We start from the raw sequence: 27,062 nt of genomic DNA, 5'->3' as shown, positions 1-27,062 counted from the left end.
GAAGGAGGAAAGGGAGTTCTTTTTTTAATGGGGGCTTTGAAGGTGGAGTATGGGGGTTACACTGTGGAAAGAGAGAAGCTTCCTCCTGCACAGATGTGGTGTGAAGGGAGTTGCAGGGAAGGAGTTGCAGGGAAAGGGGAGACGGTTGGGTATTGCTGGCCAGGCTCATAATATTAATAATAATCATAATAATAATACACTGCCCATTGTCTGGGTTTCCCCAGGCCCTCTGGGTGGCTTCCAACAAAATAAAAAACACCCAAAACAACCAAATATTGAAGTCTTTTGTAGAAATGGCCTTCGATTTTAAAGAAATGTCCTCTTTAAGAAATCATGTCATGTAAATATGTATGTTGTCCTCGAGGTCGAAGCACACACAGAATACCTAGTATGAGCAAGCAGTGCTCCAAAGTGCTTCTCTTGTGAACTTGCCATCTAAGTTGTTTACTAATGGCAAAGGCTCCTGTTTCCCAAAAGGACAGGAGGGGGAGGTCTCTCCCCCACTTTTAATGCACCCACTCCCACCACATGGAAGGCAGAGGTCTTGTTCTTTCACAATCCCAGTAAACCTTGTGTGTATCTGAAGTGAACCAGGTGCTGCAGCTCCTTCCCCTCTCACTGGGCTGCTGCAAGAAAAGGCAGCGGAGGAGGAGGAAACAGATGGGTTTGAAGGCTCTTTCTGCCCCTCTCTCCTGAGCAGAGGGTGTTTGCAGGGCAGGAGGACAGAGGAGGCAGCAGTGGGTGGATCCACCACCTCTCCCAGGGGGTCCAGATGCAAGCAGGGGGCTTCCTTCTTCTACATGTATTCAGAGCAGTCCAACCATGTATTCAGAGCAGGCCTTTGCAAATTACTGTCTTTCTTGGTGTATAAGACGAGGTTTTTTTACCCAATTTTTAAAGTTAAAAAACGTGGATCGTCTTATACATGGAATATAGCAATTAAATATATAAATAAATGCAGTACTTGCTCTGGCAGTCGCAGCTCCTCGCAGTGGCGAGCCCTGGGGCCTCCATAGTCTGCTTGCCTCCCCCCACTCTGCCCGCCCGACAGCTGGGAGGGAGGCTGTAGGCTGTTCGTTTTTGCCGTGCAGCGTCTTTGTGCGGCTCAGCAAACTCTGCAAACTAATGGGGAAGTCCGCCTGCAAAACAAAGCTGCTGATCAAAAGATATTTCTCCCCTCTATGCCTTTCCTGCACCTTTCCCGTGAAACATCTTGGAGGCTACAAATTTTTGCACTGCTCCTCTTGCGTAACGTTGCACCGCCCGCCTGCTATTCCGTAGCCTCCTCTACCCACGCAGACTCTGTAAATGAAGGGGGAAGGGGGGAAGGCCACCTGCAAAGCGGAGCTGCCGATCAAGGTATTTTTCCCCTTTCTGCCTTTCCTGCGCCTTTCCCATGCAGAAACCACCTATCAGCTCCGCGATCGCCACCGGCAGCCGCCAATCACGCTCCCGCTTGCTGCGACAAGGGCAGCTAATGGCAGCGATCAGGCAGTTGCAACGCGAGTGGTTGTGAGCTGCGTTCTGGTGGGTTAGTGATTTTCAGCATTCCCCCCAAATAATCCTCCCCAAAAGCTCAATCCCCTATTTTCAAAATTTTGAGCCCCCCAAAATAGGGGTCGTCTTATAGACAGAAAAATACGGTAAGTCTCATGTTCCATGGGATCTAGTCTTATCTCCTGAGTTCACACCAATAAAACTCCAAAACAGAGAGGAGTCCACCATTGTTTATTGCAAAGCAATAGGTTACAGTTGGATCGTTCCACAAAACTGCAACCCTGCCCAGTGGTTCAGGCAGTTGTATTTATATAATTTCAAACAAAGCATTTCGATTTCGACCAATCATTTACATCAGAGATGTCCAAGCGCTCGACCACAATTGACAGGTAGACCTCTATGTTGATTTGGGTCGATTATGAGACCTTTGAAGGCCCCGTCCCCTTTCCGCAAGAACTTCTGCACATGCTCCTGTTTCTGTTTTTGCTCAGCAGTTCCTTGTTTTAATGTTTATTGTTGCCAAAAGAATCTAAATTTTTCTTGCGTCCCCTGCCTCCTTAAAAAAGTCCCTTTAGAGTTTCACGTTCCTCATATTCATCATTACCTCATTTTATTTATAATACACATGTGCGATAAGCACTGGCAATTTCTGCTGATTTAGTTTTGATTCCCACAGCATTCTGTTACGTTGTGTTGGTGTGCATGTTGGGAACCTGTGTTACATGGAGCCATTTGCACCATGTGGCGACTCATGCTCCAGCTTTCAGCTGTATCTTTGTGATTCTCATATTAGCTGTATTTCTGTCCCAATTGGGGGGCGGCAACTTGCAAAATAACCAGTTATAAAGAACAGACTACCATAACTTCTGTTTTAGAAGCACACTCAAGGATTTACAGAGATAGACATTATCACATTTATTGTGGCCCTTTGGGCAACTGCCACAAGGCCATTCCTGCCCATACCATGCCAGCCTTAGGAAGGGAGAAGGGACAGGCAGGCGGAAGGAATTGCCAAAGGTGTTTGAAAATGGGTGGAGGCTCTTGGGAAGTGGGTGCCCAATAGGGGCTTCTACAGGGGCAGCAGAATGTTTTGGGCAGAATCCCTGCAGGGGCTCCGAGACTCCGTTGACTTCTTCCTTCCTCCCAGGAAGCTACAACTTGCCTGGGCTTCTGCGCTCCTCAAGAAGCTGAACCTGTAAACCTAGTCTAACAGGATTTTCTTTCTCCCCCCCACCCCACTCCCAAACAGGTGAGGAAGACGATGGTCAGAATTCTACGGAGCCATCTGTGAATTCATTGGGAAGAACAAAGAAACAGTTTAAATGCAAGGAATGTGGAATGTGCTTTAGACCAACAAACTCACACAGGAGAGAATCCATGTAAATACATGGAGTGTGAAAAGAACTTCAGTGAAAGTGGAGACCTTAGAATACATCAAGAAAATCACAATGGGGAGAAACCGTTTAAATGCATTGAATGTGGAAAGAGCTTCAGTTGTAGTGGAAACCTTAGAAGACATCAAGGAACTCACACAGGGGAGAAACCATTTGAATGCATTGAATGTGGGAAGAGCTTCAGTCAAAAAGGTGACCTTAGAATACATCAACGAACTCACACAGGGGAGAAACCGTTTGAATGTATTGAATGTGGAAAGAGCTTCAGTTGTAGTGGAACCCTTAGAACACATCAACGAACTCACACGGGGGAGAAACCATTTAAATGCATCGAATGTGGAAAGAGCTTCAGTCGTAGTGGAAACTTTAGAACACATCAACGAACTCACACAGGGGAGAAACCATTTGAATGCATTGAATGTGGGAAGAGCTTGGCTTCTAGTGGAGGCCTTGGAATACATCAACGAACTCACACGGGGGAGACACCATTTAATTGCATTGAATGTGGAAAGAGCTTCAGGCTTCTAAGAAGCCTTAGAAGACATCAGCAAACTCACACAGGGGAGAAACCATTTGAATGTATTGAATGTGGAAAGAGCTTCAGTTGTAGTGGAACCCTTAGAACACATCAACGAACTCACACGGGGGAGAAACCATTTAAATGTATGGAATGTGGAAAGAGCTTCAGTCGTAGTGGAGACCTTAGAATACATCAACAAACTCACACAGGTGAGAAACCATTTAATTGCATTGAATGTGGAAAGAGCTTCAGTCAAAGTAGAAGCCTTAGAAGACATCAGCAAACTCACACAGGGGAGAAACCATTTAAATGCATCGAATGTGGAAAGAGCTTCAGTTGTAGTGGAGACCTTAGAACACATCAACGAACTCACACGGGGGAGAAACCATTTAAATGCATTGAATGTGGAAAGAGCTTCAGTCAAAGTGGAAACATTAGAATACATCAACGAACTCACACGGGGGAGAAACCGTTTAAATGTATTGAATGTGGAAAGAGCTTTAGTAGTAGTGGTCCCCTTAGAAGACATCAACAAACTCATACAGGGCAGAAACCATCTAAATGTATGGAGTGTTGAAAGAGCTTCAGACAGTGTGGAGACCTTAATATTCATGAGCGAATTCACCCAGGTGAAAAGCCATATCAATGTATGCAATGTTCCACTCAAGTTTCACTCTTTACCTCACATCAAGAAACTCATAAAGGCGCAAATCAATTTTAAATGCATGGAATCCGTTTGATGTTTTGGTGTTTGTATTTAAATTTGTATACACATATATATGTATTAAAGTAATGAAGGTCACATATACTAAATGTAGAAAAGAAGTTGCAAGTTTTTGCTAGATAAACGGGGAGAGTGTGAATCTGGAATGCTCAAGGTGTGTGATGAATCTGTTGAGTTTTCACCTCCGCCCTTCAATGCCAAAATGATGGGCTGCCCTTGTCTTGTGGATCAGCATCTGTCTGCTTTAGGGAAATGGGGTACCTCAGATGTTGGGAAACAACGCCCATAAGTCTCAGCCCATATGGCCAAGAATGATGGGAGTTGTAGTTCAAAAACTCAAGGGTGGAAAATCTCACGTTTCTTAGAACTTTTCTTTATGAATAATTATAGGTAAAACTTTTGTTGATACAGAGCTCATTTTTTATTCCAGGAGCAGCTGGTCACTTCTGCTTTATAAACAAAGCCAAATATAGATAGATTTTATTGCATTAGCCGTGAGGCCATAGCATGATATACATTGAAATAACAACATAAAATGGGGGTGGGGAGGTAAACGTAGATATCGTCCTGGGCGATTACTTAAAGAAAGAAAAAAACAAACTGCTGATTCTGGAGGAGGACCGTTAAAGGGTCCTTCAGCTCCTCAGATATGTCCTAACTCGATTGTCCTTGTACAATAAGGCTACTTGGAACTTCATTCGGTTGTGCGGTGTATCGACTGTAGCTGTGGTGTTAAGGAAGAAGTTAGTGCCACTTTCCTCTTCATCACACTAAGCAGGAAGTTAGCTGTCATCTCGGTAATCCAACAATCAGAATCCTGGAAAAAGAGGGACACTATCCAAGGCTGGATTGGGAGATGAAGCTTATTCACGAGGGGAGTTAAAAACAGATCTTTCATCTGTCCAGTTGGGACAGAAGAGCATTACATGTTCCATAGTCTCCAGGGTCGTGTCATTACAGGTGCATGTTCTGTTTGCGATGGGGACTCTGGAATAACGACCCGACAGAACTGCTGTAGGAAAACAGTTGAGACGGGCACAGGTAAAGGCCCTACGCTTATCCTCCGAAGAAATTTTGAAGCAGTATAGAGGGATCCCTTAAGGGGGTGGAATAGCTAGGGCTAGGCCTGAACACGGTCCTCTTGCATAGGAAGCTGTGTTTGAGAAGTCAAGTTGCTGTAGTTTCTTTTTGATTAGAGGTAGGGCCGCTGGGCTGATACACTCTAAGTTAAGAACAGTTTTACAATTCAAATTGAGAAGAGAGCAGAATTTGAGGTTAATTGTAGTTTTCCAAGGGGAATTATGAATGTTTCTTAGGATCAGATTGGAAAAACCACCTCTAATTCGAGCATCCGATGCTAATAGGTGGAAGCTGTAGGAAATGGCTCGACTCCATGCTCGTTTAACAATTGAGGGCTGGGCGAACTCGAGTCGTAGGGCTGCACCTGAGACACATCTCGGGATGCCAGAAAGAGATCTCAGAAACATATGAAGTGGGCGATCCAAGTTACCTGATATTGCTGTAGTCCATACTTCGCATCCATATAATAATTTAGGGACAACTTTGGCATTAAATATTTGAATTGCTGCTGGAAGATGTTTGCCGCCCTTCTGGTGGTAAAATCGGACAATGGCGTTAGAAGTCGTGGTTGCAGCGAGAAAGGCAGATTGTAGATGGGTGGTCCAGGAGAGATTATAAGTGAATATTATGCCTAGATATTTAAAGGCTTTTACCTTTTCTAAGTAGCCACCTGTGATCTTAAGCGGCTCCAACTTGAGTTTGCGGGAACGAGTGAAGTGGAGGACTTTCGATTTTTTATAAAGCCAAATATATTGACACACTTTATATTAAAACCAAATTTTAGAACAGAGACAAACAAATTTTTTTTAATAAAAACCCTTTTCTTCTTTACAAACCATTATCTTCTCAATCCAAGATTTGCTTTTCATATATATTAAAATATTTGGTTAGCAAGGGGGTACAGAAATAATAATAAAAAAGCTACAATAAAAGCATTATCAGCATTTAAAAAGAAATGCTATTGGATCTTCAAGGCATTGAGTTACAAATTAAGGCAAAGATCAACCATTTCTTCTGCAAGCTGTTCCCCATCCAGTATTTCCCATCTTCTGCCTTCTGAACTATGTTCCTCAGCAAACCACTGGTCCAAATCTATACAGTCCTCCTGCTCCCGGGAAGATTCAGAGGGAGGCTCTCACGAATGCGCCTCAGTGCAGCTCTCCTCAGCTGGGTCCCTGGTTAGGTTTTGGTTTAGGGGAGCAAGCATGGGCCTGGCCCTTGGGTGGGGGCGAGGGGAGAAGGGAAGAGAAGTAGAGGGGATGCTTCTTTTTCCACGCAAGGCTAGTTCTTGTTTCTCCCAAGTATGCGCCTTTAATCGGCAAGTGTGCATTTAGCAGGAGTGTATCCCTTTGTCTTGGAGTGCAAGTTAATTCAGAAGGCCTTAGAGCGAAGCGCGTGTATCGCATATGTTGAGTTGATTGCAACCTTTTAAAAAAAAATTAATATTATTTATTCATTAAAAAAATTGCATGTCTATACGAACGCATCCATTCTTAAGGAAATTAGCCCTGAGTGCTCATTGGAAGGACAAATCGTGAAGCTGAGGCTGCAATACTTTGGCCACCTCATGAGAAGAGAAGACTCGACTTCCGGGGTCGGCGCCATCGGTAATGGTGGATTCCCAATTTACAAGGGAACCCGACTACGGGCTTCGGAGCGAACGGGGTGAGCGTCGCGGTGCTGAGAACCAACTGCTTCTTCCGTGGAGCGAAGCCGCACAGCTGTTGCCGGAGAGTGCTGACTTTTTTCCTGTGACAATTCGGCCATCAAAACAACTACCTGTGAGTAGGTTAAATCTGAAGATCTGAAAATAAGGGAAACAGAGGTTTAATTTGGCACCGAAGCGGGAAGGTTTAAACAGGAAGTCCGCCTTCCGCTTCTTGTAAACAGATCAAAGCAAAGAACTTCTTAGCTAAGACCTGGAAAGACGACTGAAAAGGACTATAATCCTAACATCAATACAAGAGATCTCCCTCCCTAGGTTGCAGGAGGGGGGGAAGGGAGAAGTAAATTTTCCTGCAAAAAGAGAGGAAAGGAAACAAAAGTCCACCGCTTAAAGCCTGGGAACGGGCTGCCAATGGACAATAAGATTGCCGCATTGTGAAGCGCGCTGCTTATGGACAATGTAATTTTTGACAGCTAACTCTGCAAGAGAGATACATTGTTTCTGACTGGTTTCTCCTGATTTTAAGGTAACAGAAAACTAACTGAAATTGGAAGTGTTGCTTATTTTGTTAAATGGGGGACTAGAAAGAGTTATTTTAATGCAACAAGTATTGACTGTTACTGTGTCCCCCTAGAGGAAGTTTGAAATTGTTATAACAACTGGCCAGGGGAATTTTCCACTTCAAAACAAACTCTGGCCGTGGGATCGACCTTGGGCTCCAGTTAAAGTGTTATGGCAGATGGAAAAGAAAAAATAGACTTGCTTCAAGAAAAAACAAGAAGGTCTGGTAAATCGTGGCAGCAGCGAAGAGCATCAGCATCTGGCCCTTCTGCACCACCAGGGGCAGCATCTGTTCAACTTAAGTCAAAAGGAATGGCATCTGAAGATGTTTTAGCTCTGGCATTAGGCAAAATTAATGAATCTTTGGAAAAATTAAACAAGTAGCTGAAGCATCAACTAAAATTGATCAAAACACTACAAACATTAATAACTTTGGGACAGAAGGTGAATACTAATACAGAAACTATTGAGAAATTGCTGCAGGAATCTACTTTGACCCGAAAGACAGCTGAAGAAGCAAAGGAAAAAGCAGTTGCCGTAGAGGAGAAGATACCACCGATATGTAGGCAACTCGAGGACCATAGGTCAATGTTGTCTATGATTGAATTGAAGGAAAAACAAATGAACTTGAGGATCAGGGACGTACCTGAACTTGAGAAAGACAACCTAAGTGACTTTCTTATGCAGGAATTTGCAGACTTTTGGAACCTAGATTCTGAGAATCAAGACTTTAAGATAGTAAGTGCTTTTAGGCTTGGAAGAGGGGGGGGGGAGAACAGGGTGAGAGACTGTTTGATCACCCTCCGAACAAAAGAGGAGAGAGATAAAATCTTGAGTCTGCATTTTCAGAAGACCTTGGAAATACATCAATCAAGAGTGGAGATATTTAAAGACATCCCGAAATACCTTCTGGATCTTAGGTCCAGCTACGGAGATCTGGTTGCCCTGCTAAGAAGTAATAGAATTGTTTTCAGGTGGGAATTTCCCCAAGGCCTATCCTTCAGCTTTAAAGGAAGAAAGATAAAAATAAGATCAGTGGACGATAAAGAAAGATTTTTGAAAGATCACGGAGAAGACCTGCAGAAAGAATCTGGAGAAGAGCCAAGAGCACTAAAAACAGGAATACTAGACATAGCAACACTACCTTTTGGATTGGACAACTCAGAGAAAGTGATACCACCGACAGAACAAGAACAAACACTGGGTGCAGTTGGAGGAAAAGCAAAGTAACTACATGGCTCTGCAACTATTAAGTTGGAACATTAATGGTTTTAACTCCCTGCAGAAAAGGAAAAAAGTCTTTCATTTATTAAAAAAGGAACAATTGGACTTGATTTGTTTACAGGAAACACATGTGATAAGGCTACACAGAAAAGTATTGATCAATAAAAGATAGGGTCAAGAGTTTATCTCATCGGACAAGGTTAAAAAAAGAGGAGTAGTGATTTATGCAAAAGAGAGCCTATCACCGAAATTTATCTTCAAAGATGATCAAGGAAGATTTGTGGCAATTGAAATTCAAACACAAGGAGAGAATTTTTTGATAGGAGTTTATGCACCAAATGAGGGGAAATCTGAATTCTTTAAAAAGTTGCACGAGACCTTGTTGGACTATCTGGACTATAATATCATCATGATGGGAGATATGGAGTGGTATCTACAAATATGGACAAGGCACAGAGACAGGTAGTTACCAAGGACAGCAGACTACCAAAAACCTTTTTTGAGATGACTGACAATATGGACTTAGTTGACATTTGGAGAACAAAGAACCCCTTGGGTAGAGAGGGAACTTTCTTCTCTGAAGCCAAAATGACATGGACAAGAATTGACCAAATTTGGATAAGTAGAGGACTGGCTCCAAAGACTAGAAAAGTGGAAATTTGTCCTAAAACTTGCTCCGACCATAATGCTGTGAAAATGGAGATGAAACTAACACCGATTGGCTCCTTCAGATAGAGGATGAATGACACCTTGTTTAGAGACGAAGAGGTTACCAAGAAGGCCCAAAAAACTTTGAGAGATTATTTTGAGATAAATATGAATACTACCATTGAAAAAAGAGTAATCTGGGACACAAGCAAAGCGGTTATGAGGGGGTTTCTGATTCAACAGAATGCAATAAAGAAGAGAACTCAAAATGAGAAAAAAGATAAAATTCTGGAGAAAATAAAAGAAGGCGAGAAGAAACTGAGAGGGAAACAAAAGTCACAAGAGATTCTGAGAGAAATAAAGCTACATCAAGTTCAATATATGAAAATGATGAATCAGGAAATAGAGTGGAAAATTAAACAGATGAGACAAAAGACATTTGAATCGGCTAATAAATGCGGGAAATTGTTAGCCTGGCAAATGAAAAAAAGACAAAAATTTAACACCATTACAAATTTGGAAGTGGAAGGAAAGAATATACAGAATCCAGTGGAGATTAGAAAATGTTTCCAGAGATACTTTAAACAATTATATACACAAGGGCCACAGAAAGAGATTGATATAGATCAATTTTTAAAAACAAATGGACTACAAAAAATCTCTCAAGAAAATAAGTTAACGTTGAACTATAAAATAACGGAACAGGAGGTAGAAGGTGCTATCCAGAATATGCAACTGGGTAAATCTCCAGGGCCGGACGGTTTAACTTCAAGATATTATAGATCTTTGAAAGATTGGATAATTCAACCACTAAAGGAAGTTTGTAATGGAATTTTGGAGGGGGGAAAAGCACCAGCGCCGTGGAAGGAAGCTTACATTACACTTATACCGAAAACTGAGTCTGAGAAGACACAACTTAAGAACTACCGCCCCATATCTCTGCTTAATGTGGATTACAAAATCTTTGCAGATATTTTGGCTAAAAGATTAAAAAAAAGTACTAGTGGAAGAGATAAAGACCAAGCAGGCTTTCTCCCGGGCAGACACTTGTCTGAACAACACGAGGAATATCATTAATATTTTAGAAAAATTACAAGTGAACATTAATACTAAAGCAGTTTTGATATTTGTGGACGCGGAGAAAGCTTTTGACAACATTTCTTGGAGTTTTATGAAGAAAAATCTTCAAGGGATGGGGGTTGGTCAAGGTTTTGTAAATGGTATATGTGCAATTTATTCAGAACAAAAGGCTAAACTAATTGTTAACAATGTGGTGACGGAGGAATTTAAGATAGAGAAAGGGACACGACAAGGTTGCCCAATTTCCCCATTGCTCTTTATTTTGGTCCTGGAGGTTCTCCTAAATATGATCAGAAGGGACCAACTGGTTAAAGGTATATAAGTCGGAGCCAAACAGTACAAATTGAAAGCTTTTGCAGACAATCTAGTACTGACATTACAGGAGCCAGAATCTAGTACTAAAAGAGTATTGGAATTGATTCAAGAATTTGGTCAGGTTGCAGGATTTAAGTTGAATAAGTTAAAAACTAAAGTTCTCGAGAAAAATCTAACACCGATTGAGAAAGAGAGGTTTCAGACGGAGACAGGTTTAACATTGGTTAAGAAAGTAAAATACCTGGGGGGATAATATGACCGCTAAGAACTTGAATTTATTTAAAGATAACTATGAAAAATGTTGGTCAGAAGTGAAAAAGGATTTAGAAATATGGTCAAATTTGAAGCTTTCCTTCCTAGGCCGTATTGCTGCTATAAAAATGAATGTATTGCCAAGAATGTTGTTTTTGTTTCAATCATTGCAAATTTTGGACAAAATGGACTGTTTCAAGAAGTGGCAGAGAGATATTTCCAGATTTGTCTGGCAGGGCAAGAAGCCCAGAATTAAAATTAAAATACTAACTGATGCAAAAGAAAGAGGTGGATTTGCCCTGCCAGACCTTAGACTTTATTATGAATCAGCAGCATTTTGCTGGCTGAAAGAATGGCTGCTTCTTGAAAACACAGACATTTTGGATTTAGAAGGTTTCAATAATGTATTTGGGTGGCATGCATATTTGTGGTATGACAAGGTCAAAGCACATAAAGCATTTAAAAACCATATTGTCAGGAAAGCATTGTTCATTGTCTGGATAAGATATAAAGATTTGCTTGAAAATAAAACCCCAAGGTGGCTATCACCGATGGAAGCGAAGGCTCAGAAAAAGCTCAATGTGGAGGCCAAATGGCTGAAATATTGGGAGATTTTGGAACAAGAAGGAGATAAATTGAAATTGCAGAGTTTTGAGAAACTAAAAGATAAAGTGCGAGATTGGCTCCATTATTATCAAATAAGGGAGGCTTATAATCTGGACAAGAAAATTGGCTTCCAGGTGGAAAAATCAAAAAAAATCAAAATTGGAAACAGAACTGTTAGATCCCCAAACTAAGATATTATCAAGAATGTATAACTTGCTGGTGAAATGGAATACTCAGGATGAAACGGTGAAATCTGCTATGATAAAATGGGCACAAGATGTCGGACATAACATTATGTTGGCTGACTGGGAACAGTTATGGACCACAGGTATGAAATTTACGGCATGTAATGCCTTAAGAGAGAATATTATGAAAATGATATACAGGTGGTACATGACACCAGTCAAGCTTGCAAAAATCTACCATTTGCCTGATAATAAATGTTGGAAATGTAAAGAAAATGAAGGTACATTCTTTCACCTCTGGTGGACGTGCCCAAAGATCAAGGCTTTCTGGGAGATGATATATAATGAAATGAAAAAGGTATTCAAGAAACCAGAGGCCTTTCTCTTGGGCATGGTCGGCCAATTGGTGTTAAAGAAGGATAGAACTTTTTTATGTATGCTACAATAGCAGGAAGAATACTCATTGCAAAGTATTGGAAGACACAAGATCTACCCACCCTGGAAGAATGGCAGATGAAAGTTATGGACTATATGGAATTGGCAGAAATGAGCAGCAGAATCCGAGACAAGGGAGAAGAGTTGGTGGAAGAAGATTGGAAGAAATTTAAAGACTATCTACATAAAAACTGCAAAATTAATGAATGTTAGAATGATGTTGGCATGAAGTTAAGTGGTTCTAGCAGCAATGCTATAAAGGAGTATGTAAAAATGGATTGTTATCAGAATGTAAAGATATAATACAGTCAGGTAGAGGAATAAGATAAAAACAAGGAGGGAAAAGATTTGCTGATTTAACTAACAACTGGAATACAAAAAAGGGAGGTGTGAGGAGGTCAGGGAAACAAGTAAACGAAAGATATGATATGAAAAGATTGATTTGATTTTAATTGTTTTTTGCTTTTCTGTATTTTGTAATTTTTTCTTTTCTCTCTCTTTTTTTCTTATTTTGCAACTTTTTTGTAATCTTTCTTTAAACTTTAATAAATATCTTTTAAAAACAAGAAGAAGAAAAGAAGACTCCCTGGAAAAGACTCTGATGTTGGGAAAGATGGAGGGCACAAGGAGAAGGACGACAGAGGACGAGATGGTTGGACAGTGTTCTCGAAGCTACAAACATGAGTTTGATCAAACTGTGGGAGGCAGTGGAAGACAGGAGTGCCTGGCGTGCTCTGGTCCATGGGGTCACGAAGAGTCGGACACGACTAAACAACATACAAACATTATGTACAATCTCTTAACAGGTAGAAAAAAACAAAATAATAGAAAATAGAAAATTTATTAAAAAAAAGAATTAAAAAAGATAAGAAACCGATAAATAATAGTAAGGAAAAAAGACAAAGTTATTTACATAGTAAAACTACTCATTGACACAATCATTCCCATCCTGCTCATTCTACTGTTTGATATAACATTCTTTTTTACACAGGCTTACATTATATAATACCATTTCTTTCTGCTTTGTATACATTCCTTTGATCTTTTTCTTTACAAATATCACTCAATTTCTGCTCATATGGAGATATTTGTACAATAAAGTTTTACATAATTCTGAAATACTATCCATTCTCTAGTTGTTTTTGTTTCAATATTCCTCTAACTGATCTCGTCAGTTTTGCTAATTGTAGATATCATGAGTATCTGCCAATCTGTAATCTCTGGGAGCGTTTCATTTTTCCAGCTCCTTGCTATAAGGGTTCTAGCTGCTGTTATACCATACATAAACAATGATCTTATAACTTTTTAAATTTCTGATGGTAATATACCAAGTAGGAAAATCTTTGGCGTTTTGTTTTTTTTAAAGTAATTTTAAATAGCTTCTTAAACTCATTCTAAATATCATTCCAGTATTTGCCAAAGGCTAAACAGGTCAACCACATATGATAGTATGACCCCTCCTTTTTTTTACATCTCCAACAGGTTGATGTTTTCCCTTTATACATTTTAGCAAGCTTTTTGGGGGTAAGATGCCATCTATATACCACTCCCTGCAAGGCCTTTCCCACCCAGCCCTACTATGTGAAATATGTATTCTGTAGTTGACCTTTGTAATGTGTTGTTTTGAAATCTTGAAGATAATAGTTTAGTTTTCTGTTACGTTGCTTTGACCGTATACTCTATATTTCACATTTTTCACATTGTTTTATTTACCGTATTTTTCGCTCTATAACACGCACCCAACTATAACACGCACGTAGTTTTTAGAGGAGGAAAACAAGGAAAAAAATATTCTAAACGAAACAGTGGATGTATGATTTTTGTGGTTCATTCTGTGGCCACAGACGTGTGATCTGATGGTGAGTTTGGGGTAGCCCAATGCAAAAATCCTGAGGATCCATGTGGATCTGTGCTTTGTAACCACGTTTTTGCGGCCCAAGGCAACAGTGAGTGCGTGATTTTTTGGGTGCAAACTGTAGCCATGGACATGCTATGTGATCTGATGGTGAATTTGGGGTGACCCAGTGCAAAAATCCTGAGGATCCATGTGGAGCTGTGCTTTGTAACCACGTTTTAAGTGGGGAGGGAAGGAAAGCACTCAAGGGACAAGGAGCACGCATGGAGTGTGTGGAGAAGGATGCTGCTAATCATGCAGAAGAGGGGTTTAAGGGCTGAAGGCTCCTCTCCTCTCCCTCTTTGCTCCTTTAAAGCAAGCAGGCTCTGCTTTTCTTCCTCCTCCCCAGCTCACCCCCCCCCCCAGCTTAGCGAGCTGAAAATCTTTCCTGCTATTTAGCAAGCTGAGTGTTGAGGAGAGAGGGACAGAGAGCCTGCTTGCTTTAAAGGAGCCAACCGGACACTCGTGTAAGCGGCTCCTCTCCTCTCCCGCTTTGCTCCTTTAAAGAAACAGGCTCTCTGTCCCTCTCTCCTCCCCTCTCAGCGGCTCTTCTCCCGCTTTGCTGTTTCAAAGCGAGCCACGGAGGAGGGAAGCATTCTCTCCGTAACACGCACAGACATTTCCCCTTACTTTCTAGGAGGGAAAAAATGTGTGTTATGGAGCGAAATCTACGGTATGTTTTTTGATTTAGTATGCTGTAAATCACTTTGAGGTTTTTCTTAAAATTATAGTGGTATAGAAATTAAATAAAAGAAGTATAGAGCAGGGATATCCAACATGGGGTTGCTCAGATGTTGGGCAACAACTCCCATAAGCCTCAGCCCAGATGGTCAAGGTTGATGAGAGGTGTAGTTCAAAAGCTCAAGGGTGGAAAATCTCACCCGTATACATTCCCGTATACAAATAGCCAATTCAATTTCCTAGCTGCCAGCCTTTATGTGGCCAAAATGGAACCCTTCTTCCAAGGAAGAGAGGGAGGTACCAGTAACCTTGAGGCAGCTCCATTGGTTACATATATCCAATAAATTTTTAGGTGGGGGGAAAAGATAGCCAAAGCCACGCAATGAGAACTGCACATGGTCTGTGGATACAGAAAACTGGCTGTGGGGGTGGGGCGCTGGTTGACAGCAGGAATGGAAAACTGGAGAGGGATGGATAGCAGTGGAGTGTGCTGGAAAAGGGAAATTTTTGGATCAGAAGCACTCAGTGCCTCTGCATTTTCATCCATGTCTTTACTGGACAGGCTGTTCTGGTGCACTGGAGATAGAGAGAGTACCTTGCCTTCAACTTCTTCTCAATGGCAGCATTCACCTCCCATTATCCAGAGCCATAGATGACGATTGCTGAGCCTGATGGGGGTTGTAATTCAGCAACATCTGGAGGGCCAGAGGTTGCCACACTTACTTGCAGGCTCCGTCCTAAGACCGAGTTCATCAGAGTTGGGTCCTTGTTGACTAAGAGCCCCGGGGATGATGGGAGTTGTAGTCCAACAACATCTAGGGACCCAAGATTGAATGACACCGGCTTGTAGGGTATATTGCTGCCTAGGCTAAGCAGTCCTTTTTTTGCTGTAAGCTACTTCATACATTGTAAGAAGTGGGTCAGGAAACCCTTGATCCCGCTCCTTAAAATACTGAATGGACTCCTAAATAAATATGCATAGGCCCAGACTGCACTGCAGCCCACATCTCAGAATAACAGATAGGCACCATACTGAGATTTCTGTAACTGCTCCATACATGGCATGTTAGAAGGTGATAGTAAATCTGCTGCATACATGTTATCTATGTGCTTTCTAGAGTATGTTTGGGGGCTTAGAGGAAATTTCCTCAACTACGTCTTATTTACCTACCACATATTGTCTGCCTCTTAGGTGCAAAAAAAGTGGCAGCCCTAATTCCTAGACTGGCCCTTTGCAGGATCACATTCCATGGCTTTCCAATGAAGCTGCATTGAAGAATGTTAATGGATGAGAGAGGCTGTTGTTTTAAAAAATGATTTTATTAAATTCTTGGGTACACCCAGAGTCCCTGCTTTCAAGTCACAGAATCCTTCAAACAAATCAGTCCTATTCAGAGTGAGACAGTACTGTTCTGGGCAATATGGAGTTGGGAGGGGGAAGAAAAGTGGGGAGAGAGAGGGAAGGAAAGCGAGAAAGAAATAAACATTTCATTCATTTCTATAGTATGTGAGCTTTTGTGTCAGCGTCAGGTAAACAGGTATTTTATTTTTATTGGCAGTGGGAGAGACCCTGAGGGCTCAGGAGGTGGCTAGTTGCAGGATATTCGTCAGAGCAATGCCCAATCTCTGTGGTGCTCGAGAGTGACCCCCCAATGGCTGTTCACACATGCGAGGGAGCCATTGCCTGCTGCAGTCAACATGTGGCGACCGTGTGTGTCTAAAATCCCAGGAGGCAGAGACCCAAATCTGGACCGTGACAAGGGGATGGTAGATCTCTAGCTAGGAAGTGACCTGTGGGAGTGTTTAGAAAGGCAGGAGAGGATATATTATTTGATGATATCCTTACTAACTTGCGTTAAAAAGTTCTATATCTTAGCAAAGTTCAAACATTCTCCTTTTCAAATTTGCACAGCAGTAAGCTTGTTGCAGGCTCGTCTGAGCCTCACTATTTAAGATTCCTGATAAGATCCCTTGTTATCCCTCTTTAGAAGTGTAGATAGGACAGTCTTACTAAAATCAATATAAAAGTAGTTTATTCATTTTCATTCAGTTCACAATTAGATTCCTGAAGGCAGGCTTAAGTTACAAAAGTATATCTATACCTATACATAAACTATAATATAAGGGAGTTAGTCCCAAGTGACTGCGACTGAGCAGTCACTTCTCCTAACACATAGAAAAAAACAAAATGGAGAAGAAAGAATGAAGCACATGGAGGAGGTGTGCTCCACCACCCAGAATAGGCCACACCTATTTCAAGTCACATGTAGAGGAAGCGCTTGTCCCAGCTCAGGAGGAAAGAGGAAGTTTTCTCCTGGGTGGCACAAAGCATCCCCTAGCATGTCCACTCTAGGAATGTTGTACCTGACTGCTACGAATTTCATATCCCACAGACCCAAGCTCCTCCTGCCCACTGACCAGTAAATGTCCCCCACAAAAAAAGCCCACCCTGAGATTCCTTCTCCTTTCACTCTCCAATTTTACAAAGGCAAACTCCTATTATGCAAGAAATTGCTTTAAAAAATTGTGGTGGTTCCCTCATTGTGAATAAGTGAGGTTCATAGACCACAGAATGATAGAGTTGGAAGGGACCAAGAGGGTCTTCTAGCCCAGTGTTTCCCAACCTTTTTTGGGCAAAGGCACACTTGTTTCATGAAAAAAATCTCGAGGCACACCACCATTACAGCCCCGTGACGTCAGCGCGCAGCGTCACGCCGGGAGGGACATGAATTGCTAGCAAATTACATAATCACCTCCTTGAGGGCTGGCTCATCTTCTCCGAAGGCAGAACCCCATTAATTAACAGCACAGACTCACACCATAGCCAAGACGAGGGGGGCAAACCTCAGTCATGCACAGTCATGCACATGTGGGGGCTAAATGAGGACGAAGACCGGGCAGAGAGCAGGGTTCAAATCACCCCACCTGGCCAGGACAATCCCTGGGTGCTCCCTTGGGCCACTCGCCTGACCCACCTCGCAGGGCTGTTGTTGCGAGGATAACACGGGGAGAACCACGCGCGCCCCCGGGAGCTCCTTGGAGGAGAAAGCGGGCGATGAATGCAATGCACGAAATATATGAGAGGCGACCAGGTTTTGCAGGTGAGGGGCCCCTGCCAGCCTCCGCTTCCAACACCCGGCACAACGACGCCGAAGTTTCCCCCCGGGCTCGGCTCGGGGAGCAGCGCTGCTCCCCCCCGGCTCCCCTTCACCCTCCCGGCTCTCTCTGCCGCCCACTGGGGACCCCCCTCACCTGCCAAGTCCGGAGCGCCGGTGGAAGTTGCATGCATGCATGCAGGGCGCCGCGTTGCCATTGCATTTCACTGCACTCCATGCAACGCCTGCACGCATGCATTGCCTTGCACGCCCGCCAAGGGGTCTCCCCGCGGTCCGATGCGTCCCCTCCGGCGCGGATGCAGCATTGCAAAAATAAAACCCCCCCGACGCAGCCCTACCTGGGGGGCAGCCTCCGCCTCCGCCGCTCCGCCTCCGTGGGGATCCCCGGGCTCCATCCTGCCGCCCAATCTCCGCGGGGGCGCAGGCAGGCTGCGCGGGGTCTGCGCGGAAGAGCCCCTGCCCGCCCGGCCGCCGCCGCTGCGCTCATTCCATGGCCGAGAGAAGAGCGCTTCAAACAAAACGCCCGGCCCGCCAGGAAACGTAGTTTGCGCACCCCGCACGGGCGCGGAGCCCAAGGGCGAGGGGACTACGGATCCCGGCAGCCCCCGCGCCAGGGACGGAGGGGGAGAGGCCGGGTGCAGGGATGGAGGGACGGGTGGGCAAGCGAGTGAGTGGCAGCCGCCAAGCCTTGGCCGAGAGCCAGGAAGGGCCTCCCCGGAGGAGGAGGAGGAGGAGGAGGGAGGCGCAGAGCGGGAGGGAGGGAGGGAACCCCAGGGGTCATCTAGTGACGGCGCCCCAATCGAAAATTTGACTTAAAAAAAAAAATCTTTCGAATTTTTTAATTTTTCCCGCGGCACACCAGGCAACATCTCGCGGCACACTAGTGTGCCGCGGAACAGTGGTTGGGAAACACTGTTCTAGCCGAACCCCCTGCAATGCAGGAACCCACAACCCCCAATGCTCTACCAACTGAGTTATCCCAGGACTCGGATCAAATTCAGCCGATAGGATTGCAATGAATCGGGAGCAAAGCTTTTCTATGAATATATTACCTCAAGTTATTCTGATGCTTCCAAATGCACTGGTACAAATAAATTTTCAGATTAAACAAGTAGTATAATTACTATTGGTTGGAGGATGGATGGCGGCTAACAGATTGAGGTTGAATCCTGACAAGACAGAAGTACTGTTTTTGGGGGAAAGGGAGCGGGTTGGTGTGGGGGATTCCCTGGTCTTGAATGGGGTAACTGTGCCCCTGAAGGACCAGGTGTGCAGCCTGGGAGTCATTTTGGACTCACAGCTGTCCATGGAGGCGCAGGTTAACTCTGTGTCCAGGGCAGCTGTCTACCAGCTCCACCTGGTACGCAGGCTAAGACCCTACCTGCCCGCGAACTGTCTCACCAGAGTGGTGCATGCTCTAGTTATCTCACGCTTGGACTACTGCAACGCGCTCTACGTGGGGCTACCTTTGAAGGTGACCCGGAAACTGCAATTAATCCAGAATGCGGCAGCTAGACTGGTGACTGGGAGTGGCCGCCGGGACCACATAACACCGGTTCTGAGAGATCTGCATTGGCTCTGTCGCAGGAAACACCCCCCCCCCTCATTACACTGTAATGCACAAGCACCACACACACCTCCCAACACCCCGACTTGGAGATGTCCCTTTAGAGGGACATCCCCTAAAGCCTTCCGTAAATAAGGAAGCGCTACCCTGACAGCCCCCGATCAAGAGAAACCCCGTAATTCCTCCTTTGTTTCCCCGTAAGCGCTCAGTTTCGCCCTATCTTTATTATGAGTAGACCGGGCGACCGAACTCTAGGTCAACCGGCGGCTGCCCGACCAATCAGCATTACCGAACAGCGCCCCTTGCGGCGGCCACGCAGGTACTGCAGGCTGCAGGCGCTCTTTTCCCTTTGACAGCTCTCAAATACAAAGTTTCCGAGTTCAATTGACCATGACTAATTTAATCAAAATGTTGCAAGTTGTTTCCGAAAGGCGAAAGTGCTTTGAACTTCAATGACAGTGTTCTTTATAAATTCACCATAAATCAGCCGTACCTTGGGTTTTCACCGGACCACTTTTATTTCACTGCATATTACAAGGACTATCAAAGGGGTGTGGCCTGGTGTTGAACGGCCATAATCCCTTGACCGTGCAGTCACGTACGCGGCTGCCCTTCCCCAGTTGGCGGGGCAACCTTGATAGCCATCCTGATGGGCTCAGACGGAACGCTATCAGAAACACAATAAACTGCATACGATAGTGTATTCCACGCAGACTCTGACAAAGGACCATGGCCGGATTCCCCTCAGGGGGCAGGAAAACTTCGCCCTTTCCTTTGTTCCTAAAAATGGCTTATGTGGGGTGGGGAAAGGAGGTCTCTGCCAGGTGTCAAGACGCTCATATTACCTGGGCAGCCCCTCCTCGACTCCTCCTGTTTTTAATATAATCATGATGTAAATATGATGTAATTCTGGGGGTGTAGTCAAGGGGATTAGCAATTAATAAAAGCTAGGGTCTCCCATTGTTCGGGGCTTCCATCTTGCTTCACCTCGTGGGCGGTGGGAGTCCTGTCGCGACAGTCTTTTTCCTTCAATAAAGACCAAGCCTACTGGCTGCTGTTTTGCTCTGAATTGCTCTGGTTGGAGTCTTTACTTTGTCCAAGGGAGCCCTCGGATTTTCCGGTAACAGCTCCCAGTAGGTTTCCGAGCACGATTCAAAGTGTTGATGCTGACCTTTAAAGCCCTAAACGGCCTCGGTCCTGTATACCTGAAGGAGCGTCTCCACCCCCATCGTTCAGCCCGGACACTGAGATCCAGCGCCGAGGGCCTTCTGGCGGTTCCCTCATTGCGAGAAGTGAGGCTACAGGGAACCAGACAGAGGGCCTTCTCGGTAGTGGCACCCGCCCTGTGGAACACCCTCCCATCAGATGTCAAAGAGATAAATAATTACCTGACATTCAGAAGACATCTTAAGGCAGCCCTGTTCAGGGAAGTTTTTAATATGTAACGCTGTACCGTTTTTTAACACTGATTGGGAGCCGCCCAGAGTGGCTGGGGAAGCTCAGCCAGATGGGCGGGGTATAAATAATAAATTATTATTATTATTGTTGTTGTTGTTGTCTCTGCTCCTTTGACAGAAGCCGACAAATTTAGGACAGATGCTCTATATCAACTCAATGACAAGGAACCAGGCAGCGGGCCTTCTTGGTAGTGGTACCCACTCTGGAATGCTCTCCCGTCAGATGTCCAGGAAATAAGCATCTATCTGACTTTTATAAGACATCTGAAGGCAGCCCTGTATGGAGAAGCTATTAATGTTTGATGTTTCATTGGGTTTTCTGTTGGGAGCTGCCCTAGTAGCTGGGGAAACCCAGCCAGATGAGCGGGTATAAATAATGTTATCATATTATTATTATGCTTAATTGATAGCAGTTCCCGGAAGCCGCCGGAGGGAATAGATGCACTTGGGCTCCAATCCTCCTTGCAGGCTTGGCCACCGTGAGGAGACAGTGCTGAGATCCCTGCATTGCAGGGGGTTGGGCTAGATGACTCTCAGGGTCCCCTTCCATCTCAACGATTCTGATTCTAAGAGGGTGCGGGACTAGATGGGCTTGATCAAACTACAGGGCTCTTCATGACTTCTGTCTGTGCATCCAGACGAATGTGTTTCTGTTTGTGTGTGTGTGTTGACAGACAGAGAGAGAGAGAGAGAGAGAGCGAGAACCTTCAGGAAGAGGCCCCTGTCTCTTCTTTGCAAAGAGGCTGAATCAGCTGCAATACCCCCACACTTGAACCACTGCTTCCCTGCCTGCTCTCTCTCCACCCCCAACCCCAGTTCCATGGCTATTGCATTGCATTGCACACACACCCCAAAGCTTGCTGCACCCCAAGGCGCTTTGCACTCAGCGGATTCCTTGCAGGACAAGGGCAGTGCACGACGGCAGAGGGGGCGGGTCAGCTGTTCCACTTAAGCCGGGCCCCCTTTCCCAGGTCAGTATGGAGCAGCCCCCCCCCCCTCTCTCTCTCTTTCTCTGGCAGCTTGCACTCTCTGGCTTTAACCCTTAAGGCAACGAGCATCTATTCCCTATATTCGAAGCCCAGGTTCCCTCCCTTCCCTCCCCATTGGCTGGGTACTGCAATTATCCCGCCCCCGGAAATATCCTGCCTCCCAGGCGGGGGCTCCCATTCCCGCCCCCGCTGCCCAGGGTCGCTTCTGCTGCCAGGATTTCGGGTGAGTGCAAAGCCAGCGGCGGGGAAGGAGGGAAGGGGCTTGGCAAGGGGTGGGGGGTCCAGGATGAGAAGCCCCGGGACGGGGAGAAGAAGAGAAGGGAGGAAAGGGAGCTGTTTCTCTGAATGGGGCCTTGAAGGTGGGGGGGGGGGTTTGGCGTGTTCCGCTGAGGAAAGAGAGAAGCTTCCTCCTGCCCGGATCTGGTGCAAAGGGAGTTGCAGGGAAGGAGGTGGGAAAGGGGAGAGGGTTGGGTATTGCAGACCAGCCTCGCCATAGTAGTAATAATAGTAATAATAATCTGATATTTATACCCCGCCCATTTTCTGGGTTTCCCCAGCCGCTCTGGGCGGCTTCCAACAAAATAAGAAACACCAGAAACATCCAAACATCCAAGTCTTCCGTTTTGTAGAGGAGATGGGGACATGGATTGCTGGATGGCAGAGGGAGAAAGAGGGAAAGATGGGGAGGAAAACAAAGACAGGGGGGTCCTGGCAGGAAGAAGGAAGGGGTGAGGCCTTCTCCAAAGAGCTCTTTGTTCCTTGCACTCCTTGCATAAAGTAGTGGGGGCAGGTTTGATGAGGCCCTAAGCTGCTGGAGGTCATGGGGCTCTTTATATGTCCAGCTGTCCTTTGTCAACAACAAATTGTCGCTGTTTTTTGTGTTGAATATAGGCTGTATGGTAATTTATGGACCTAGTAGGTATCTAAAACTATTTGCACATAACAAAATCCGTATTTTCTCAAAGTAATTGTTGAACTGAAATACAATTGAGAAGTACATTAATAGTGAAATACAATTAAGTATATTAATAGTGAAATAATTATTAAGCTCTAACTTAAAATGATTTTGTTATTCATAACAAACTTAATGCAAACACATTGGCATTTGGCAATAACAAAAGTTCCTTTAGAAACACAGTTTACAAAAAATCATGATCTAGTCCTAGAAACTTGCTATAACTTGAAAATATAATAGGTGTAAATATACAGTGCAGACAACTACTACTAATAAATACCTTTATTAATATGAATTTAATTGTTATAGCCTGTACAATGTAATTGTAGTTAATACAATGCATTTTTTTATATCAGTCTCAATATTACCATAATAGTCCACATTCTTCATTGGGACAGAAGACCTTTGTACCCTGTTACACTTAGTGAGTGTAAAAGACAGTATTTCTAGTAATATGTCGCATTTATTAATAATAGCAATACTATACACACCTGTACATAAAAATTATTTTGCAGGACTAATTGTATTACTGCATCTACCCAATACCCATTCAGCTGTATAATTTTATCATGATTCATTCTGTACTGTGTATACAAACAATAGACAAACATGATCTAAATCACAATACTTTCTTGCATTGCCAAAGCAAAGTCACTGAGGATATCATCAAATGATAAACTGCTTAGCTTGTCACTTTCTATGTACATGAGGCTGAAGTAACATAAGTTGAGACATTGTTGTTCCAAATTCATTTTTTATCCTCTTCAGTCGAGAAACGGATCTTTACAAATGGCAATTTGCAATCATCATTCAGAGGAACATTCTCAGAATTGCTTCTACCTTAAGAAATGCTGATTGGACACTGTTGTTGTTCTTTAGTCACTTAATCCTGTCTGACTCTTTGTGACCCCATGGACCGGAGCACGCCAGGCACTCCTGTTTTCCACTGCCTCCTGCAGTCTGGTCAAACTCATGTTAGTAGCTTTGAGAGCACTGTCCAACCATCTCTTCCTCTGCATATAAGTTAAATAAGCAGGGAGACAATATACAGCCTTGTCGTACTCCTTTCCCAATTTTGAGCCAATCAGTTGTTCCATATCCAACTGTTGCTTCTTGTCCCACATAGAGATTTCTCAGGAGACAGATGAGGTGGTCAGGCACTCCCATTTCTTTTAAGAACTTGCCATAGTTTGCTGTGGTCCACACAGTCAAAGGCTTTTGCGTAGTCAATGAAGCAGAAGTAGATGTTTTTCTGGAACTCTCTAGCTTTCTCCCTAATCCAGCGCATGTTTGCAATTTGGTCTGTGGTTCCTCTGCCCCTCCAAAATCCAGCTTGTACTTCTGGGAGTTCTCAGTCCGCGTACTGCTTAAGCCTGCCTTGTAGAATTTTAAGCCTGCCTTGTAGAATTTTGACTGGGAGCGGCTGCTGAAAGACCTACAATGGCTCCCAGTACGTTTCCGAGCATAATTCAAAGTGTTTGTGTTGACCCTTAAAGCCCTAAATGGCCTCAGCCCAGTATGCCTGAAGGAGCGTCTCCACCCCCATCATTCTGCTCGGACGGTGAGGTCCAGCGCTGAGGGCCTTGTGGCGGTTCCCTCATTGCGAGAAGCAAAGCTACAGGGAACAAGGCCGAGGGCCTTCTCGGTAGTGGCGCCAGCCCTGTGGAATGCCCTCCCATCAGATGTCAAAGAGATAAACAACTACCTGACATTCAGAAGACATCTTAAGGCAGCCCTCTTCAGGGAAGTTTTTAATGTGTGACATTTTAGTGTATTTTTGGTCTCTGTGGAAGCCGCCCAGAGTGGCTGGGGAAACCCAGCCAGATGGGCGGGGTACAAATAATAAATTATTATTATTATTATTATTATTAGCATAACCTTGCTAGCGTGTGAAATGAGGACAATTGTGTGGTAGTTGGAGCATTCTTTGGCGCTGCCCTTTGGGATTGCGTTCTAGACTGATCTTCTCCAATGCTCTGGCCACTGCTGAGTTTTCCAAACTTGCTGGCATATTGAGTGTAGCACCTTAACAGTATCATCTTGTAAGATTCCACTGGAATGTCATCACTTCCACTGGCCTTGTTATTAGCAGTGCTTTCTAAGGCACATTTGACTTCACTCTTCAGGATGTCTGGCTCAAGGTCATCAGTCAAACTACCTGGAGTGTACGAGCCATCCATATCTTTCTGGTATAATTCCTCTGTGTATTCTTGCTACCTCTTCTTCATGTCTTCTGCTTCTGTTAGGTCCTTACCACTTTTGTCCTTTATTATGGTAATTTTTGCACAAAATGTTCCTTTCATATCTCCAATTTTCTTGAACAGATCTCATTCCCATCCATTTTAGTTCACTGATGCCCAGGATGTCAATATTTATTCTTGCTATCTCATTTTTTACCACATCCAGCTTACCATGGTTCATGGATCTTGTATTCCAGGTTCATATATTTTTCTTTGCAGGACTGGACTTTCCTTTCACTTCCAGGCACACCCATTCTATTGTTTCCCTCTATTCTTGGCACTGCTCGTTTAAGAACTCCCTTTTGTCTGTCCCTGCTATTCGTTGGAAGTCTGCATTCAGTTACCTGTATCTTTAACTATCTCCCTTGCATTTTGCTTGCCTTCTGTCACCTGTGGTTTGTAAAGCCTCATTGGACAACCACTTTTCTTTCTTGAATTTCCTTTTCATTGGGATGGTTTTCATTTCTGCCTCCTATATGATGCTTTGAGCCTCCATCCATAGTTCTTCAGGCACTCTGTCCACCAAATCTAAATCCTTAATTCTGTTCCGCTCTTCCACTGTGTATTCATAAGGGATTTGATTTAGATTGTATCTTATTGGACAGTGGTTTTCCCTCCTTTCTTCAGTTTAAGGTTGAATTTTGCTATTAGAAGCTGATGATCTGAGCCACAGTCAGCTCCAGGTTTGGTTTTTGCTGACTGTATAGAACTTCTCCATTTTTGGCTGCAAAGAATATAATCAATTTGATTTCGATGCTGCCCATCTGGTGATGTGCATGTGTAGAGTCATGTGTTGTTGGAAAAGAGTGTTTGTTACGACCAGCTTGTTCTCTTGAGAGAACTCTGTTAGCCTTTGCACTGCTTCGTTTTGAACTCCAAGGCCAAACTTACCAGTTTTTTCTTTTTATTTATTTGACTCCCTACTTATATTCCAGGTTCCTATGCAATATTTTTCTTTGCAGCACTGGACTTTCCTTTCACATCCAGGCACACCCGCAAGTGAGCAACGTTTCGGCTTTGGCCCAGCTGCTTCATCAGCTGTGGATCTACTTGTACTTGTCCTCCGCTCTTCCTCAGTAGTATGTTGCATGCCTTCTGACCTGAGGGGTTCATCTTCCAGCGTCATAAGTTTTATACGACTCGGCAGGGATACTGGCGTGGCTTGCTGGTTCCTGCTCCAGGTGGATCATGTTTAGTCAAAACTCTCCACTTTGACCTGTCTGTCTTGGGTGGCCCTGCACGGCATAGCTCATAGCGTCTCTGAGGTATTCAAGCCCCTTTGCCATGACAAGGCAAATCCATGAAGGACATGGTCATTAAATATTACTTGGTACAGATCCTGAAGTCAGATTATCATGTTCATGGCTTTGACTCCTCCCCCCCATTTAAATTATTTTATTGGTTTTCACGTATTACTTTACAATAGATATACCAAAGCCAACACCATTTCCTCCCCATCCCCCCATACATTTACATTTCTATTTCCTCAGTCCATCATATTATTCTTTTCTCCTTCCTCCCACTTCCCTCTGCCCCCACTCGATTTCCTCCACATTATACACTTTACAATAATCTTTTCATTCTACAACCTTCTCAAATCATCTACATATTCTTATTAACTTTGCTTACTAATTATTCTTCTATCCAGTACTTCACATTTTAATCTCGGCATATTAGCATATATTTTTTTGAGCTATATTTTGCCGTATATTCATCAAAACATTTCCACTCCTTTTAAAATTTTTGATTCAACTGATTTCTTATCATAGCAGTTAATTTTGCCAGAATTACATATTCATTTAGTTTCCAAATCCATTCCTCTTTTGTGGGTATAGTTTTTGGCTTCCACCTAGCAGCAATTACTATTCTAGCAGCTGTACTTGCATACGGAAAAATCTGTTAGGATATTTCCGTTCCACCTTAAAAGGGAGCAGGCTGTGAGTCACAGAGTCTGCGTATTTCCTGTTCACAGGATG

At 43.9% G+C, this 27,062-nt stretch overlaps 5 protein-coding genes across 14 annotated transcripts in view; all 5 read left to right on the top strand.

The window, feature by feature from the left end:
* The window catches only part of LOC308579787 (uncharacterized protein), a gene marked incomplete at its 5' end in the record, with an annotated part of 31,008 nt that extends 17,481 nt beyond the window's left edge, over window positions 1-13,527 (top strand). The window contains one exon of the mRNA XM_081180720.1: window positions 13,093-13,527. The remainder of the gene's footprint in view (window positions 1-13,092) is intronic.
* Window positions 1-27,062, top strand: part of LOC308580735 (uncharacterized protein) — a 250,451-nt gene that overhangs the window by 187,327 nt on the left and 36,062 nt on the right. The window lies entirely within an intron of this gene.
* LOC308580960 (uncharacterized protein) overlaps window positions 1-27,062 on the top strand; it is a 65,136-nt gene that overhangs the window by 24,742 nt on the left and 13,332 nt on the right. For 3 of the 5 annotated variants that reach the window (XM_081183311.1, XM_081183308.1, XM_081183309.1), the window contains exons 2-3: window positions 2,747-7,066; window positions 10,597-13,527. In XM_081183311.1, coding sequence (XP_081039437.1) covers window positions 2,885-3,988 — 1,104 coding nt within the window. In that variant the 5' untranslated portion in view covers window positions 2,747-2,884 and the 3' untranslated portion in view covers window positions 3,989-7,066; window positions 10,597-13,527. Of the gene's footprint in view, window positions 1-581; window positions 1,360-2,746; window positions 7,067-10,596; window positions 13,528-27,062 lie in introns of those variants that run through there. The other 2 variants (XM_081183310.1, XM_081183312.1) reach the window with 2 other exon arrangements.
* LOC308580864 (uncharacterized protein) overlaps window positions 1-27,062 on the top strand; it is a 103,499-nt gene that overhangs the window by 63,423 nt on the left and 13,014 nt on the right. Inside the window, exon 1 of one of the 3 annotated variants that reach the window (XM_081183108.1) lies at window positions 21,868-22,114. The exons of the other annotated variants lie outside the window; for them this stretch is intronic. The gene's annotated coding sequence lies outside the window, so the exon portion shown is untranslated. Of the gene's footprint in view, window positions 1-21,867; window positions 22,115-27,062 lie in introns of those variants that run through there. 3 annotated transcript variants of the gene reach the window in all.
* Window positions 21,342-27,062, top strand: part of LOC308579677 (uncharacterized protein) — a gene marked incomplete at its 3' end in the record, with an annotated part of 117,101 nt that continues 111,380 nt past the window's right edge. Inside the window, exon 1 of the mRNA XM_081180610.1 lies at window positions 21,342-21,873. The remainder of the gene's footprint in view (window positions 21,874-27,062) is intronic.

This window comes from Podarcis bocagei (assembly GCF_964188305.1).
Source record: "Podarcis bocagei genome assembly, chromosome: 2".
In the NCBI taxonomy this organism is placed as follows: Eukaryota; Metazoa; Chordata; class Lepidosauria; order Squamata; family Lacertidae; genus Podarcis; species Podarcis bocagei.
Note: the sequence above shows the minus strand (reverse complement) of the source record. Positions and strands in the feature narration are given on the sequence as shown.